General features: G+C 42.4%; 1 protein-coding gene across 6 annotated transcripts in view; it reads right to left on the minus strand.

Annotated features, from left to right (window-relative positions):
- Positions 1-18,886, minus strand: part of ARHGEF37 (Rho guanine nucleotide exchange factor 37) — a 172,807-nt gene that overhangs the window by 90,101 nt on the left and 63,820 nt on the right. For all 6 annotated transcript variants that reach the window (XM_077265751.1, XM_077265756.1, XM_077265757.1 and 3 more), the window contains one exon: positions 8,313-8,522. In XM_077265751.1, the coding sequence (XP_077121866.1) occupies positions 8,313-8,522 (210 nt within the window). The remainder of the gene's footprint in view (positions 1-8,312; positions 8,523-18,886) is intronic.

An 18,886-nucleotide genomic window follows, 5' to 3' on the forward strand; every position in this document is an offset into this window, starting at 1 on the left:
ATCCTTAAAAATATTTTTTATTTAAATAATTAAAGTAATGTAAAAAAATAACGCTTCCTATCAAAATGTGCATTGGGGCGGCGGAGACACTAACAAGTAACATTACATACTCGTAAGTACAGGTGCTTCTCACATAATTAGAATATCAAAAAGTTAAGTTATTTCAGTTCTTCAATACAAAAAGTGAAACTCATATTAGATAGATCACTCTGTTTGCAATGACTATTTCAAGTATTTATTTCTGTTAATGTTGATGATTATGGCTTACAGCCAATGAAAACCCAAAAGTAGTGTTGAGAATTCCGATACCGCAAGTATCGGGTATCAGCCGATATTTGCTGTATCGGAATTCCGATACTTTTGTGGTATCGGGTATCGGTTATCGAAACAACATTAATGTGTAAAATAAAGAATTAAAATTAAAAATATTGCTATACTCACCTCTCCGACGCAGCCTGCACCTTACCGAGGGAACCGGCAGCGTTGTTTGCTTAAAATTCACGCTTTAACTTCCTTATGCGAAGTCCCGGCTTGTGATTGGTCGCGCGCCGCCCATGTGGCCGGGACGCAACCAATCACAGCAAGCCGTGACGTAATTTCAGGTCCTTCAGGATTTTAAAATTACGTTCCGGCGTTGTGATTGGTTGCGTCGCGGTCACATGGGCGACGCAACCAATCACAAGCCGTGACGTCACGGGAGGCTGGACACGCGCGCATTTTAAAATGCGCGCGTCTCCTGCCTCCCGTGACGTCACGGCTTGTGATTGGTTGCGTCGTCCATGTGACCGCGACGCAACCAATCACAACGCCGGAACGTAATTTTAAAATCCTGAAGGACCTGAAATTACGTCACGGCTTGCTGTGATTGGTTGCGTCCCGGCCACATGGGCGGCGCGCGACCAATCACAAGCCGGGACTTCGCGTAAGGAAGTTAAAGCGCGAATTTTAAGCAAACAACGCTGCCGGTTCCCTCGGTAAGGTGCAGGCTGCGTCGGAGAGGTGAGTATAGCAATATTTTTTATTTTAATTCTTTATTTTACACATTAATATGGTTCCCAGGGCCTGAAGGAGAGTTTCCTCTCCTTCAGACCCTGGGAACCATCAGGGATACCGTCCGATACATGAGTCCCATTGACTTGTATTGGTATCGGGTATCGGTATCGGATTAGATCCGATACTTTGCCGGTATCGGCCGATACTTTCCGATACCGATACTTTCAAGTATCGGACGGTATCGCTCAACACTACCCAAAAGTCATTATCTCAGTAAATTAGAATACTTTATAACACCAGCCTGAAAAATGATTTTAAAACTGGCCTACTGAAATGCATGTTCAGTAAGTACTCTCAATACTTTGTCAGGGCTCCTTTTGCATCAATTACTGCATCAATACGGCGTGGCATGGAGGCAAAAAGCCTGTGGCACTGATGGTGTTATGGAAGCCCAGGTTGTTTTGATAGCAGCCTTCAGCTCGTCTGCATTGTTGGGTCTAGTGTCTCTCATCTTCCTCTTGACAATACCCCATAGATTCTCTATGGGGTTAAGGTCAGGTGAGTTTGCTGGCCAATCAAGCACAGTGATACTGTTAGTTTTAAACCAGGTATTGGTACTTTTGGCAGTGTGGACAGGTGCCAAGTCCTGCTGGAGATTGAAATTTCCATTTGCAAAAAGCTTGTCGGCAGAGGGAAGTATGAAGTGCTCTAACATTTCCTGCTAGACGGCTGCGCTGACTTTGGTCTTGATAAAACACAGTGGACCTACACCAGCAGATGACATGGTCCCCCAAACCATCACCGATTGTGGAAACTTCATACTAGACCTCAAGCAGCTTGGATTGTGGCTTCTTCACTCTTCCACCAGGCTCTGAGACCTTGATTTGCAAATGAAATGGAAAATTTACTTTCATCTGAAAACAATACCTTGGACCACTGAGCAACAGTCCAGTTCTTTTTCTCCTTGGCCCAGGTAAGACATTTCCGGTGTTGTCTATTGCTCATGAGTGGCTTGACACAAGGAATGCGACACTTGTAGCCCATGTCCTGGATATGTCTGTGTGTGGTGGCCCTTGAAGCAATGACTCCAGCAGCAGTCCACTCCTTGTGAATCTCCCCCCAAATTTTTGAATGGCCTTTTCTTAACAATTCTTTCAAGGCTCCGGTTCCTTTTGCACCTTTTTCTACCACACTTTCTCCTTCCATCCAACTTTCCATTAATATGCTTGGATACAGCACTCTGAACAGCCAGCTTCTTTAGCAATGAACTTTTGTGGCTTACCCTCCTTGTGGAGTGTGTCAATGACTGCCTACTGGACATGTGTCAAGTCAGCAGTCTTCCCCATGATTGTGGAGCCTACTGAAACAGACTAAGGAACCTTTTTAAACGCTTAGGAAGCCTTTCCTGGTGTTTTTTGTTAATTATTCTAATTTACTAAGATAATGACTTTTGGGTTTTCATTGGCTGCAAGCCATAATCATCAACATTAACAGAAATAAACACTTGAAATAGATCACTCTGTAATGACTCTATAATTATAGGAGTTTCACTTTTTGTATTGAAGAACTTAAATAATTGAACTTTACGAAGATATTCTAATTTTGTGAAAAGCACCTGTATATTACCTGTATCCAGGTCTATTCTGTCTAAATTCACTAGGGAATTTAACCTCTTCTATTACTATGGGATAGACTTTTGAAACACAGGTGTATTATACGTGGACCTTTGCAATTTGTACCTATGAGTGTTTATCCCTGCAAAAATGTTCAGCAGCCTTTGTGATACTACGGTCTATTCACCCAATTATTTAAATAAAAAATATCTTACAGGAGATATATATATACCCTCACTTTTGTGTAACATTTTATGAGTTCTTTTCCCAAAAATCTGTTTCCTTTCATATGGGTAATTCTGTCATATAATGGGTACATGTCCTATCTGTGAAAAACAACGATGGAACATGTACATGAATGAGGTCTGATTAAGAAAGTGAGAAAGTGATATGTAAGTGGCCTCCTTGTGCACATGCAACTTTCTCTTAGGCAACGTTCACATGGCCGCTGAATTTTTTGGACCACTTAATCCTCAAAATTGAGGCTGTGACTGGCTATGTGTGTAGATCCATATGGGATCTGCCCACTATTTAGATGCCCTAGTTTGGTATATATAAATCGGTCCAGACTAGAGCATGCTGTGATTTTTTTCACATAGATCAAAAATACGCCATGTGAATTACAGGATAAGTTATGAATATGTTGGATATATCTGGATTAAATCGATTTAAAGTGTTATATCTTGTTGCACTGCCATATAAGAGAGAATGTCTATGCTTTATTAATGTCTCCTTGAACCATTTTGAAGCTGTGAGACAAGGAGTACCTGGGGCTGTAAACTATTAAGGCCGAGATTATTTTGATAATCAGGTCATTTCTTACTGTCTCTTTAAGGGAAACGTATTTAAGGGGGGTGGATCTTGCTGCTCTGCAACAAATGTTACACATGGTCACGTTCACTATATATGTTTAGGTTTCTGGAGTGTGGACACTCAGAAGTCGTCAGTCGTATGACCATTGGTGTGCACAGTACGTGGAAAGCACCTATTCTGATGTGAAGTGCTAGGACTCTACAGTATGTCCATTATGGGCTTACTGTGCTTTTGAATTGCTGCACACCTACATACAGTGGGGGAAATAAGTATTTGATCCCTTGCTGATTTTGTAAGTTTGCCACTGACAAATACACGAACAGTCTATAATTTTAAAGGGTAGGTTAATTTTAACATTCAGGGATAGACTATCAGAAATAAAATCCCCCCCCCCCAAAAAAAAAAAAAAAAAAAAAAAAAAACATTGTATAAATTACATAAATTTATTTGCATTTTGCAGTGAGAAATAAGTATTTGATCCCTCTGGCAAACAAGACTTAATACCAATTATTATTATTAATTTTTGAGCTTAGTAATCACAATGCTGATGTCACTTGCAGATGCGCGCATTGGTGGTAAGTGCTCATGTGGAGCTGAAGACACCGAAGATTTAGTGTAATGGAGGGAAGATTTAGCGTGGGGGTAGATTTAGTGTGTGGTTGGGGGGAGATTTTATGTGGGAAGATTTAAAAATGTATGCAGACACAGTATGGGGAGCGAGGGGAAGAATGTATGCGGATACAGTATGGGGAGAGAGAGTGATGGGATGGGTGCAGACAGTATGGGGAATGGGGGGGGATGTGTGAGGAGGCAGTATGGAGAGTGAGGGGGTAAATATATGAGGCGACAGTATAGTTAGCTGGGGAGATGTGAGAGGAGATGGTATGAGGAGAGAGGGGGAAATGCATGAGGAGACTATTGAGGGGAATAGTGTGAGGAGACAGTATGGGGGGAGAAAAGTGTGAGTGGGCACAGAATAGAGACTAATTAGTGTGTGGTGGTAGCATGGGGGACAGTGTAAGGGCACAGCCATGAGGGGATAGTAAGCCAAGGAGGCGGGAATGTGATGAGGGGGAAACAGTATAGAGACTGAACCCTATAGGGGGGACACTGTGTGAGAGGACGATGTGAAGAGGGGGCCCAGTATGGAAAGTAGAGGGCAGCGTGGAGTACATGTACCATAAGGGATAGTGTGGTGGTAATATTCTGTGCAGAGAATAAAGTGAGGGGCAATTATTTAGGGGCTCAGCATAGGGCAGATAATTTTATTCAGGAATATTATTATGACACTGCTATTAGTAAAGGTATCATGTGGGGAAGTCTGCGGAAAACTGGAGAAGATGCAAGTCTGGAGAGACGAGCTGTGGATGGAAAAAGTCATCATGGCGTCTGGACAAGATGAAGAAAAGAAAGCGAATTACTCCAATCCGAGACAACATCATGTATCAGGTACCTGGATATACACACGCGTGGTCAAAATTGTTGGTTGATGTTCCTGTGACTACAGTTGCACATATTATTCAGAAATTTAAGATCCATGGGACTGTAGCCAACCTCCCTGGATGTGGCCGCAGGAGGAAAATTGATGACAAATCAAAGAGACGGATAATACGAATGGTAACAAAAGAGCCCAGAAAAACTTCGAAACAGATCAAAGGTGAACTTCAAGCTCAAAGAACATCAGTGTCAGATCGCACCATCTGTCGTTGTGTGAACCAAAGTGGACTTCATGGGAGACGACCAAAGGAGGATACCATTGATGATAAAAATCTTAAAGCCAGACTGGAATTTGCCAAACTACACGTTGACTAGCCACAAAGCTTCTGGGAGAATATCTTATGGACAGATGAGACAAAAATTGAACTTTTTGGCAAGGCACATCAGCTCTATGCTCACAGACGGAAAAATGAAACATATCAAGAAAAGAACACTGTCCCTACTGTTAAAACATGGTGAAGGCTCTGTTATGTTCTGGGGCAGCTTTGCTGCATCTGGCACAGGATATCTAGAATCTGTGCAGGGTACAATGAAATCTCAAGACTATCAAGGGATTCTAGAGAGAAAAGTGCTGCCCAGTGTCAGAAAACTTGGTCTCAGTCACAGGTCATCTGTCTTGCAAAAGGATCTTGACCCAAAACACACAGCTAAAAACACCCAAGAATGGCTAAGAGGAAAACATTGGACTATTATGAAGTGGCCTTCTATAAACCCTGACCTAAATCCTATTGAGCATCTTTGGAAAGAGCTGAAACATGCAGTCTGGAAAAGGCAACCTTCAAATATGAGACAACTGGAGCAGTTTGCTCTTGAGGAGTGGGCCAAAATACCTGTTTAGAGGTGCAGAAGTCTCATTCACAGTTACAGGAATCGTTTGATTGCGGTGATTGCCTCAAAAGGTTGTGAAACAAAATATTATGTTAAGGGTACCATCATTTCTGTCCAGGCCTATTTCATGAGTTTTATTTTTATTTTCTATTCTGTGGAAGCATGGTTGAAAACCAATCTCTGACTTTCGTTTGTTAATTTTCATAGATTTTTTTATTTATTAAATAAATGTATAGTTATTTGCGCAAATAATATCCCTTTAGTGTTAAAAAATCCCAACGTTTCAGATATATAGCCACTCAGAGCAATGCTTCAAGATCATACCAAAAAATACACCTTAATACTGGATAAAGTCAGGTATTATACCTTACTGGTGAATAGGTATCCGTAGCTCTGGAGTGGCAGTTGTGATGAGAAAGAGAAAGCCGTCCGGTTAAAGCGGGCTTCTGTATGTAAATCTTCCTGAGCGCTGCCCCGGCCGGTGGCAGATGCTCCACGGCTCCTGGCTCCCACATTGCGCCAGCGTGTAGTCGTGTAGTGCAGACTCTCTCCATGTCGTCAGCGGTCATGTGGTAAACCTGGGGCGTGTATCGGACCAATACCTTCTCCATTTTTACTTGCGCCTCCTATTACTTATTTTGGGACATTTTTTTTTATTTATTACTACGTTTGTCAGATTCAAGTTATTTCTGTGACCATTGTGGTTTTTTTTCTGTCATTAAATGAGGGGTACCAACAATTTTGACCACGTGTGTATGCTTTTTGTGACACTGACTAATTCCCATATTTTTATTTATGTTAGGTACATTAAAGGGGTTGTCCAAGTTTGTGATGAGTCTGCAGTCATTCTATGTGACTGCAGACTTTTGAATTCTCACAGTGCGTACTGCACAATATTAGGAATCTCAGGTGCCGGTGACTTGCATACATGCAGCCATGTGCCAACTAGACATGTGTGGCCTCACTCAATGAAAATGACTTGAGTGAGGTCGGACACATCTAGTCGGAATGTGGCCAGAAGTATACAAATCACATATTTGTGCTGATATGACCGTCCACTGAGTGACTAGAAACTTTCATCTCAAACCTGGGAAAGCCCTTTAATAATAAAATGAAACCCTGTAGCATGCCAATCCTAACAGTGGGTAATATACTCACTGTTAGGCCGGGGTCACACTTGCAAGTGTGATGCGAGAAACTCGCGCGAGTCTTTCGCATCAATACTCGGGACGGAAGTGTGCGGCTGCATAGAACTACGTGCAGCCGCATGCTCCTGTCCTGAGTGCTGGCGATATTGTCTGGTATTGATGAGAGTTTCTCGCATCACACTCACAAGTGTGACCCCGGCCTTAGAATTCAGCTCTGATTGCAGGCGCCATCAGGTTCACATGGACACTTCACTCATAAGTGATTTGAACACTAAGGCTATGTTCACACGTTGCGTTTTTGCTGTGTTTTTTCCCGAAGGCAAAACCTGCTCTCTTGGCAGTAAAGAAGCTTCTTACAAAAAGCAGCAGATTTTGTTGAGTTTTTGCTGCGTTTTTATTGTCTCTTGTGCATGTTGATAAAGTTTAGTGCCCCCCAAAAATATGATGCAACTTCCTTAGGTTATTGTCCCAAAACACAGCAAAACCGGATACCTACACTTAAGTTCTTGACCATTCTTACATTGCTTTCTGTGGGTGCAAAAACAATGCAAAAACTCTGAAAGTAGTGACATGTTGCACTTTACAAAAACGCAGCAGTTTTCCAAATCAGTCAAGAAAAAAATACTAATGTGTGTGCCTGAGATTTCTGAAATCTCAAAGCCTTTACTGGTACTGTAAAACGCTGCTTAAAATCTAATTTAAAGAATGCAGCAAAAACGGAACATGTGAATATGGCCTTACTGTCACGTGACAATTAGCTTCTCTTACGGCTTCTCTCAGTTTTTCCCTGAACATTGCGAGAATTAGGAAGAGCAGCTCGTCGGCAAGTGACTAAGTGGGCTAATCACATATGTGCTTCAGGGGGGTGCCAAACTGAATTACTGCCGGAAAACCTAGATAAACCTCTGAATACAGGACTAGTTGTCTTGTGCCTTCTGGTCAACTGCCCTGTTTAATCCGCCCCCACCACTGATTAGCAGCTTACTGTTAATGTACACAGGAAACTGCTAATTAGCGATGTGGGTGGGGTTATATAAGGCTCAGCATTGTGAGCTCTGCTAGATCTGCAGCAGAGAAAATTTTGATTGTATCAGTATGACAGCGTGCATACCAGCAGGTGACACATGACTGGAATCAGAGTCTCAGCTCCTACATGCTGCTCTCAGATTCCATAGAAAAATCTGCTGACAGATTCCTTTTGACTCCTAGGCCACTACTCTCCTGTAAGAAATCGTCTTAGAAATCATCTTATCCTCTGATTTTATAGACAGTTCCAATATTTCTATCATAGCCAGCTGTATTTTATAAGTGGACATAATTGTCATATTCTAAATCAACAGGTTCACAACTGACAGTGTAATGTGAATAACATGCAAGTACCATACTACTTTTAATGCAAATCTTCAAGCTTGGAACTTACCACATATCCAGACAACTCGATGTCTCATCAGTGTCAGCATCAGTCACAAATACAGAATCATCATTTTTCTGTTCAGTAAATGTGTTCACTTCATTTACAATATCGTCATCAGATGCGGATTCATGTCTGTCCCAAGTCAGGATTGAGGACGAAGAATCATCAAAACTTCTTTCAGTACTTGACTGTGAGCTCAGTGAAAGGGCAGGAGGCCTGTGAATGTAAAGAATGGCTTTAGAGAGTTTTATAATATTATAAAGACATTGATTAGAAACCTTTTTGTTTTTCCATTGATACTACAAACATTTAGATATAAAATTTAACAACAAAACCCCACTCAAAGTAAATGTGGGAAAGCAAGAAGAGATCCAAAGAATATAGTAAAAAATTATTATTTTTAATCAAATACTGTATATCAAAAACTTTTAATATAAAACCAAAAATGCCATTTGGCATGGCCCCTTACCAGCCTTAGAATACCAGCCCCCAGCTGTCTGTTTTAGCTTCGCTAATAGTCAAAAATGGACTCCACGCCATTTTTAAAAATTATTTAAATCATTAAACAATACAGCATGAGGACCCTTCTATTCTCGATAACCAGCCTTGATGAAGCTGACAACTGAGGGTTGCAGCCCCCAGCTGTGAGTTTTGCCTGACTGGTTATCAAAAATGTAGGGGAACCTATACCTTTTTTTATTATTATTATTCATTTACAGCACAGGTGCCCTCTGATGAATACTCCCATCACTGCTCTCATTGTTATTAGCAGCAGCAGACGTCAGCTGATGGGAGCAGTAGTGCCATCAGCTGACGCCAGTGACTGAAGGTAAACTTTATACCTCCGATCACAGCTGCGGGCTCACGTGTTCTTTTGACAGTCTGGGAACCGCAGCTGTCTGGCAGATGGTGATGATTTTACCACCGATTAGAAGCGGTGTTTGCCACGCTGTCATGCACATGACAGAGTAGCAAACATTAGATGTTCGGGCCCCCCATTCAATTGAATTGGGTCCAAGTTTGGGTTCCTTGTCTGGGTACTGTTCTGGTACCCTAACCCAAACTTTATGTAACTGATCGGCCAAACCCGCCAGACCCAACATACAGGTGTCTGCCCATCTCTGTACACTACCAATGCAGAAAGGGCAATTTTCCTTCTGTCCTCGCACTGTAAGGGCTTGTTCACATGCTGTGCTCTGGCTGCATTTTTTCCACGCATAAAAAGTGGAAGTGATTTCTGAAATCTCATGCACCTGCTGCATATTTTTTCATTCTGCATTTGACCCATCAAAGCATGTTTTGTTTTAAATCTGCAGTATGTGAATTCTCTCAGCATTTTTGCTATTTTTTTACCAATTCAATTGAATAGCAAAAAAAACACAAAATACACAAGTAAAAACGCATCGAAACTGGTTGTAAAAACGCACTTATTTTATGCATTCTTTTCCTGCCAAAACTCTGGATTTCGGTACAAAAAAATCTACTGCAAATACAAAACGTGTGCGCAAACCCCAACACAACGTAGAAAGAGCACTGGATAACATATACTAGGCATGTAATAGGTCTGCATTTTCTTGACATTTTCTCAATAAACATTGGGTAACCAAAACCCAAAATTGTAGTGTTGCATACCAGGTTTGATGTTAGGTGCGTTGGAGTAAGGTGCACCAAAATAATTTAGAGGTGCATGCTTCTTAATAAATTAGGCACACCATACAACAGTCTCTGCCAGAAATATAACTACAGCCACAGGCTAGAATATATTTGGCACAATTTATGCCACTTTTGTTTGGCAAATTTTCCTTAATTTAATGGATGGTCTTTACCCCACACCTTCCAAACTCCGGCCAACTTGGCTGAGCCGGCCGGGACTGGCAACAAATGCTAAAAGTCACAAAATAGGTGAAAACTACTTTTGATAAACCAGGGCTACAATGCAAACAGAGAATTATTTTTTTCGATTATCACTTTGCTAGATCGCCAAGAGGACTTTGGGAAAGAATATGGACAATTTCTGGTGAATTTATTATCCCTCAATGCATGTATTTTTGGTTAAAAATAATTTTGCTATCGAGTTTGATAAAATTTTGCCTTCTATAGCCTCTTTGCTGCAAGGCCTATTGCCAGCTTCATAATGAGTTAATTAAGACTTCATCAGTGAGCTTACTTTGTCAGAAAAGTTTATAACTTGTGTCTTCCTTCTAAGCTGCTCTGAGCTGATTTTTGTCCAGAAGCCAAGTTCAACTTTAAAACTGTAATAAATCAGCTGGGAGGAGCACAGAAAAAGGCACATAAGAGTTACAAATTCTCAGTTCAGAAAAAGATCAATGACAGATTCTCTGTTAACCTACTGTGCAGTCACCAGTATACAGTGCAACGCAGAATCTGTAGAAGGCAAACTGTGCAAACTTTTAACACAATTTCAAAAATACAGTGTGTCCGTAAAGTCATGGTGCACTTTTGACCAGTCACAGGATCTATTTATAGTTTACATTTTGGTTCCCTTTCTCTGGCCCAATCATATCAGACCTGTTCGTGAGGAGCGATAACAAGAACCAATCAAACAACACAAACTCATTTAAGCTGATGCTGAGCCCCCAGTCAGATTAACCCCTGATAAACTGAAATCTGATTAATACACTGCCAGGTCTGTGACATCATGCAACCACAAGCTTATACCAGCTGTGTGGTTTTCCATGCCAGTCGAGATGTGGACAGTACAGAGGAAAGTTCAGTGTGTTCTGTGGCTCACTAAATTGGTATCCGTGACCAAAGTGCTACGTGAATATCGGCGCGTTTATAACAAAGCGCCACCACATAGGAATAACATTACAAGTCTGTAGAGGCTATACGGGATAGCTACCTAAGGAGCCCTAAAAAGTCTGTGCGTGTGCTCAACAATTACACCTAGGCAAGACTAGAGTTCATAAGATGTTAAAGAAACGTCTCTGTTTTACGGGGTACAAATTGCGGCTGTTGCATGCTATCAAACCGGCAGATACACCCAAACGATGCGCGTTTGCTACAGATATGCTCCATGAAATCGACAATGATGCAAGATTTATGCAGAAGATTGTGTTTAGCGATGAGGCGACCTTCCATATCTGTTGGCATGTTCATCGCCATAATGTCCGAATATGGGCTGCTGAACATCCTCATGCCTACGTTGAGTATGAACATAACACCCCTAAAGTGAACATATGGCTTGGCCTGATGCATGATAAGGTGATAGGCCCATTTTTTTTGCTGAGCGGTCTGTGACAGCAAACACGTATTTTGAGATGTTGGAATTGTATGCAATGCCACAATTTCCAGAAGGTGTCATCTTTCAACAGGATGGCGCTCCTCCACACTATGCCACCATTGTTCGTGAATTTCTGGATAGAACATTCCCCCGGTGGTAAATAGGCAGGGGTTCTCTCAAGCCATGGCCACCACGATCCCCGGATCTGATTCCCTTAGACTTTTACTTTTGGGGTTACGTGAAGCAACATGTGTACTTTGAATGTATCAATGACATTAATCACTTAAAACAGAGAAACACAGAAATTATTCACTCTGTTACAACAGACGCCCTTACCCGTGTGTGGCAAGAACTTCACTATCATTTGGATGTGTGTAGGGCAATAAATGGAGTCCACATTGAACTGCACTGAATAGGTATGAAACTGGGAGAGTCTTTTTTTATTTGGAGCAGATTTCACATTTCTATACGTTTTTGTTGCTTTCCAGTGACTGGTCAAAAGTGCACCATGACTTTACGGACACACTGTATTTTTAACTGAAAAATGCATGCATATGCATAAAAAGGTGTCCATATCCTTTAGTCAATTATGTATTTTGATGTATTGACCTAGAGACAAGTGATCTTAAAGAAGCACTACTCCTATCAAAATATTTATCCTCTTAATATATTGTAGTAATCATATTATATAGCACTGTGTACATACAATTGCTCATTTTATCTTTCTACCCAGATAATTTTTCTCTTTTCCATGATCACCTGATTAACTGACTAGCTGAATCCTCCTAAGTTCTAGATAGAAACAGGAAGCCTGAAGAGGGGGATGACTCATGCAGGGAAAATAAACTTCCTGTTTCCACACAGAGCAGAGAAAAGTGAAGAATTAACTGGGTAGAAAGTGCCATATGATATGATGATTGCACTATGTTGATAGGATAAAATCATTGATGGGAGTGCTTCTTTAAAAGGGTATTTTCATGTTATTAAATTGCGTTAGTTAGACTGCAAGAAAATAAGCAAGTTTAACTTTTTCTACCTGCTGTTGTTCTCCTGGTGTGAGAGCGTATATCTTTCATAGTGTACAGCTGGTTTCCATGCCAGAAATCAGGAAGTAAGGAGACTGTTAGGAGACTACATAGATCTAAACTGCTCAAGAGACAATTAAGAATACCCCTGCAAGTAAATGTGCCTCTGTGGGATTATAAAGGGAGACTAAACTCATGATGTTTTCAGTATAACAAAGTTTTTGCTGTTTTTTTAAAAAAAACAATTGCTGGATTTTACAATTATATTTAGAATCCAGTCATTAGCTGTACTTTACTTATTGTGTCTATGGAAGCGATTTGCTTGCATAAATAAATAACAGTGCATCCATTATATTAAGTGTATGAAATAGGAAAGTACTGTATGTTTCTATGGAGTTATATCTGCAGAGTGCAATATGTTGTGCTTACACAGCAGGAATGTCTTTGTAACACAATGTCCTTTGTTAGTACTAACATAAAAACAAAATCCTGTTCCTAAATTTTCGAACACCTAAACAATTCTGGTTCCTGATTTGTCTAACTCTTTAGAAAGAACAAAGCAGTTCATAGAGGTCATTGTGGTCAACAAATCCATGCTCTTCCGCATAAAACAAGTGTTTGTTGATGTAGCAGCAGGCATGTAACATCACAAGATTCTTTTGTCTGCCCTAAGACTCCACCTTTCCCCTGTTTTATTATTTCAATGTCATTATTTAGGACCTTTAAGGAGTTCTTTTGCTAACGATATTTCCTAACACTATGAGCAAACAACCACGCTGACGCCTTCTTTATGTCAAACATTTTGTGGCTTTCGGTATTTTTATTCAAATGCCATTTTAGAACACAGAAAGAGGAGTCTGACCCAAACTGTCACGACTCAGCTGTCGGGTGACTTGGGACCATGGGATCTTCCCTGTCCCTAACACTAGGGGGGTGCCCTAGCTCGCCCTATTCCCCAGGATACTTTTAAAGGTGAAGATGCTGGGGCCGCCACCCTTGCCTTATGTCCTGAATCAGCCCTCCATCTGTTCTCTTCCCCCACCCAGGGAAGAGGGGCGCTGTTGTGCACCACAGTACACCAACCCGACAATCAAGGCTACACGAACAAGGGGTAACTGAAAATACCAGGCATACAAATATTCACTCACATATAAGAGAGGAATACACTTGGAAATGGAGGATGGGGCAAGACTAAAGTAGGAAGGGGTAAGGGAATTATCACAGCAGCCACAGATAACTCCTCCAAACTCCTCATATAAACACCTCTGCTCCAAGCCATGCAGCATAGCTAGCTCTGACATGGGTTTGAATTAGGACCCAGATTATAAAGGGGATAGGAGAGGTTAACCAAGCTCAGCTGAGAGCTCCGACTCTCAGAGCTCCCAACATGGCCAATTAACCCCTGTTCTGCCAAAAGAAATTAACACCATTTAAAAAGTAGCTGAAGTGCTTCTTTTCAGCGCAGGAGTAGGAGCAATCAGACGTTGTGGTCTTCTGTCTCCTCTCTGCTGTGGTAACCCCATGACACAAGCACAATGCAACACTCTCTGAGTTTGGGCCCTGCCTGCCCCCAGATCCAACTGCTTGTATCCAGGTCAGCCCTGCTGCCTGCCATGATTGCTCCTTTAACTCCATGTAGTTGCTAGCTCTCCATTTTTTATGACACTCATGATTGCCCAAGCCAAACATCCATAAGCCAGTAAGCGAACAGAACTTGAAATCCCACTTGGACCCATTAACTGAATATTTAGCATCAATCCCTTAAACTATTTAGCAGCTCCTGTATCCAAAATACAGATCATTCTGGACCTTGGTTCCACTGGTATCAGTTCTTACACACATTGTGCACTCACATGCTTTACAGTCATCACTGAAGAAAAAAGGAGATCTTGGAAATGCTGAGTGTGCGGTCTGCAAACTTCCACAGTACAAACATCACGTAATGTAACACTTATATAACGTCACAAGAACAACACTGGGTTCTTCAGTTCGGTTTTACAAACAAAACTCAATTTGCTAATGGATCGCCTCCAGTCGCAGGGCAATGGGGCACCCGGTACCGGGTCAGTCTGTCTCGGTTCTGGGGATGTCACGGTGGCCCGACCCGGTCCGTGGCCCTGCTAAGGGGCGCCCAATCAAAGGTGATGAAAGTTTGTCAAGTGTTCGTGACGCCACCTGTGGTGTTCGTTCAGAGTGACCGACGCTGCTAGGGGTCCGCTGGGGTGATGGAATGGCAGCTAGATGGTATACCTTCCCACAGGTGAAGTATGTCCCCAGGGCTTCCCAAGATGTGTGAATGGTGGACGTTGTAAGGCGCAATGAATAACGGGGACACAAAGGTTGCAGTCTCTTTACCTTTTACTGAAGACTTCAGGGTCCACAGTCCAGAGCACTGCTCACAGGGCTGGCCGAGTCTGGCCGGTCCGAAGGCACATCCAGAGTTCCCTTTGCAGGTGGAAATCAGTAGCCTTCCTACTAGCGCCTGTGTGTTGTAGTACCTCCCTGCTGAGCACCATGGGATAATCCTCACAACTTTCATATCTGTTTCTGATGTTCTCTCTCCGTCCCCCAGATGGTATGGATAGGACGCACCCGTATGACGGGGTAGGCCTGGAGCTATTTTATAGGGACCCTAGGGACGCCCCTCTCCCACAATTGCCTCCGTTGTCTTCATTAGGTGTAAAGGTTGGACAGCCAACTTGGAATTAACTGCCCTGCCGTAGTTCAGAGTAAAGCGTAGAGCCAATTACTCCCTCGGCGTTCCGGCCACCGGCTACGCGCCTCAGAAGGATGTTGCCGATCTTAAGGCAGAACTCCTCCCGGTATTATCTCCTTGTGCTGTGATCTCGTTTCTCACTTCTCCACAATATACTTCGCTTCTTGTCCTTTCTTAGGATGCTGCTGCAATGAGGTGCAGGCGCAGCTCCGTAACGTTCTATCTCGTGCTAGGCCACTGTCAGGATCCCACCCCTGACAGGTCCTCGCTGGGTCTCCCCAGTCAGCTTTCTGACTAACTTCCTATCCGACCCCCAGTTTTACCCGAGTGTGAGGACTGGCCTAATAGATAGAACCCTTTGCTCCCCCTGGTGGCCGGAGTGTGAAGTGTAGTGTGTGACTGATACCTGGTCAGTTGAACTCTTTTAGTACAATCAGACGTACCATCACTCCCCCTGGTGGGAGAGCGACATTACTGCAACGACCAGGACTCTGGGGCGCTGCACTAACTTGACCACAAATGACAGAAAAAAGGGTATCACAAAACTAACTTTTTATCTAAAATGTAAAATGCTGCAAAATAGGTTGTCGCTATAGAAATAAAATATTATTATACATTTTCCAAAACTGTGGCAAACAAAAATAAATGTATGTAATGTGTAGCTCACCAATCCCCAAGGAAGTGTTCTTAGTGTCCAGGCGCAGTTAGCCAGGTGGGAACCAAGGAGACTAGTACTATTTATGGTGGACCAGGGAGACATAGATTGGTGTGGCGTACCAGAAGTCAGAGCCTTCTCATCATGTCAGGCAGGGTGATGATGCCACTTAATTATGCTGCCTGTGTTGGGAGCAAAAAGATAACAGACTTGTTTAGTTCACACTCGGAGGAGCAAGGCGCAGAGTGTAGAGGGCTGGAAATTAAAAGACCCCACTGAACCTCGTGCCACTGGAGTGAGTTTTAATGTTTGATTTGCCACAAATATAAAATGGTAGATATTGTTAAGTGGGGCACTGAGATGGAATATTTTTAAAGGGGGGGTGCAAATCGAATAATAGTAAATGTAGATGCAAATGGGGGAATATTGCTGAGTGGGGATATGAATGGGAGAATATTATTAATTGGGGGCATAACTGGGGCAATATTAGTAAGTTGGGGTGTAAATGAGGGAATAGTAACAAGGAGGAGTGAAAATGGAGTAATATAAGTCAACAGTAGTGCAAATGGAGGAATATTATAAGATGGGGGTGCAAATGACAGAATATTACTACCTGGGGGCATAAATGGTGGGATATTGCCGATTGTGGATGCAAATGGGAAAATATTTCTACCACTACTGTGTGGGGGACTAAAAACATATTTTAGAACAGAAGTGGCACTATCACCGTTCAGGGGAACAAACACCATGGGAAAGCAGAATCAGCATTACTACCATATGGAAGGAAAGGAAACTACTACAGTGTGTACAAAAGATGCATTATTAATATGTAGAGGGCATAGAAGCAGCATTAATTCTGTGTGTAGGACACAAATTACAGCGAGAACATCACTGGTCAGATTTATCTGTACTAGTGATGAGCGAACGTGCGCGCCACTGCTCGTTACTCGCCCGAGTATCACTATGCTCGGTGTACTTGCCGAGCACTTCCACGATTATTCGGCGGTAACTGGTGTCTCAGTTACATAGTTACATAGTTATTAAGGTTGAAGGAAGACTTTAAGTCCATCTAGTCCAACCCATAGCCTAACCTAACATGCCCTAACATGTTGTCTCCACCCAGCATTTTTCGCAGACTTTAGAGACCCAATCACGCTGCAGGGATTGTCTGCCAGGCCATGAAACGCCGCAGGCATCTTTGTTGTGGTCGCGCAGTGATTGGCTTGGCCGCACAGCATCATCCCGAGTATAAGAGACCTGGAGCCGCCCTGCTCGCCGCATTCAGCTCCAGATTCAGCGAGAGTAGGGAGAGCTGCTGCCGAGATAGGGTCAGAATCGTGTTTTTTTTAGTTAGTGTAGGTCTGCAACTCTTAAATCCACAACTCCTGAGGAACCAACAGTCCTTTTTAGGGCTAATTCGTGGGTCCCGATATTGCAGCGCTAGGCAGGCAGGGCCCAGCATATTCACATCAGTGCAAGGCCTGCAGGCACTGTATGTGCGTATATTGCTCCCACTGCATCTCTCCCAAAGCTCCAGAACTGTCTGCTGCTTCTTTACTATACACCTGGTTCCTTTTATTTTTTTTTCAAAAAAATCCCCCCCCCCCAAAGAAAAAAAATACAGTGTGTTCTGTCAGACTGAGGCCTGTATAAAAATCATAGCTTGTCATGCATACGTAGCATAGTTGTGTGTGCTAGCCTTGTGCCACTTTTTTTTTTTGTGTTTTAAATTCACCAAAGAGGGCCTCATATCTGTGTGCTCCAAGTTTTGGCATTTTAGGCCGTTTTGCCACTGTTTTTGCTGTTTTGCTGTCTGCTACTCTAATTATATACAGCACTATTTGGCATTTAAAAAAAACAAACAGGCCACATATTTGCTAGTGTGGTATTTCCGTGACAGCCCTCATATACAGTACAGACCAAAAGTTTGGACACACCTTCTCATTTAAATATTTTTCTGTATTTTCATGACTATGAAAATTGTACATTCACACTGAAGGCATCAAAACTATGAATTAACACATGTGGAATTATGTACTTAACAAAAAAGTGTGAAACAACTGAAATTATGTCTTATATTCTAGGTTCTTCAAAGTAGCCACCTTTTGCTTTGATGACTGCTTTGCACACTCTTGGCATTCTCTTGATGAGCTTCAAGAGGTAGTCACTGGAAATGGTTTTCACTTCAGAGGTGTGCCCTGTCAGGTTTAATAAGTGGGATTTCTTGCCTTCTAAATGGGGTTGGGACCATCAGTTGTGTTGTGCAGAAGTCTGGTGGAAACACAGCTGATAGTCCTACTGAATAGACTGTTAGAATTTGTATTATGGCAAGACAAAAGCAACTAAGTAAAGAAAAACGAGTGGCCATCATTACTTTAAGAAATGAAGGTCAGTCAGTCTGAAAAATTGGGAAAACTTTGAAAGTGTCCCCAAGGGCAGTTGCAAAAACCATCAAGTGCTACAAAGAAACTGGCTCACATGAGGACCGCCCCAGGAAAGGAAGACCAAGAGTCACCACTGCTTCTGAGGATAAGTTTATCTGAGTCACCAGCCTCAGAATTCACAGGTTAACAGCAGCTCAGATTAGAGACCAGGTCAATGCCACACAGAGTTCTAGCAGCAGACACCTCTCTACAACTGTTAAGAGGAGACTTTGTGCAGAAGGCCTTCATGGTAAAATAGCTGCTAGGAAACCACTGCTAAGGACAGGCAACAAGCAGAAGAGACTTGTTTGGGCTAAAGAACACAAGGAATGGACATTAGACCAGTGGAAATCTGTGCTTTGGTCTGATGAGTCCAAATTTGAGATCTTTGGTTCCAACCACTGTCTTTGTGTGAGGCAGAAAAGGTGAATGGATGGACTCTACATGCCTGGTTCCCACCGTGAAGCATGGAGGAAGAGGTGTGATGGTGTGGGGGTGCTTTGCTGGTGACACTGTT

Source organism: Ranitomeya variabilis, chromosome 5 (assembly GCF_051348905.1).
Source record: "Ranitomeya variabilis isolate aRanVar5 chromosome 5, aRanVar5.hap1, whole genome shotgun sequence".
Lineage (NCBI taxonomy): Eukaryota > Metazoa > Chordata > Amphibia > Anura > Dendrobatidae > Ranitomeya > Ranitomeya variabilis.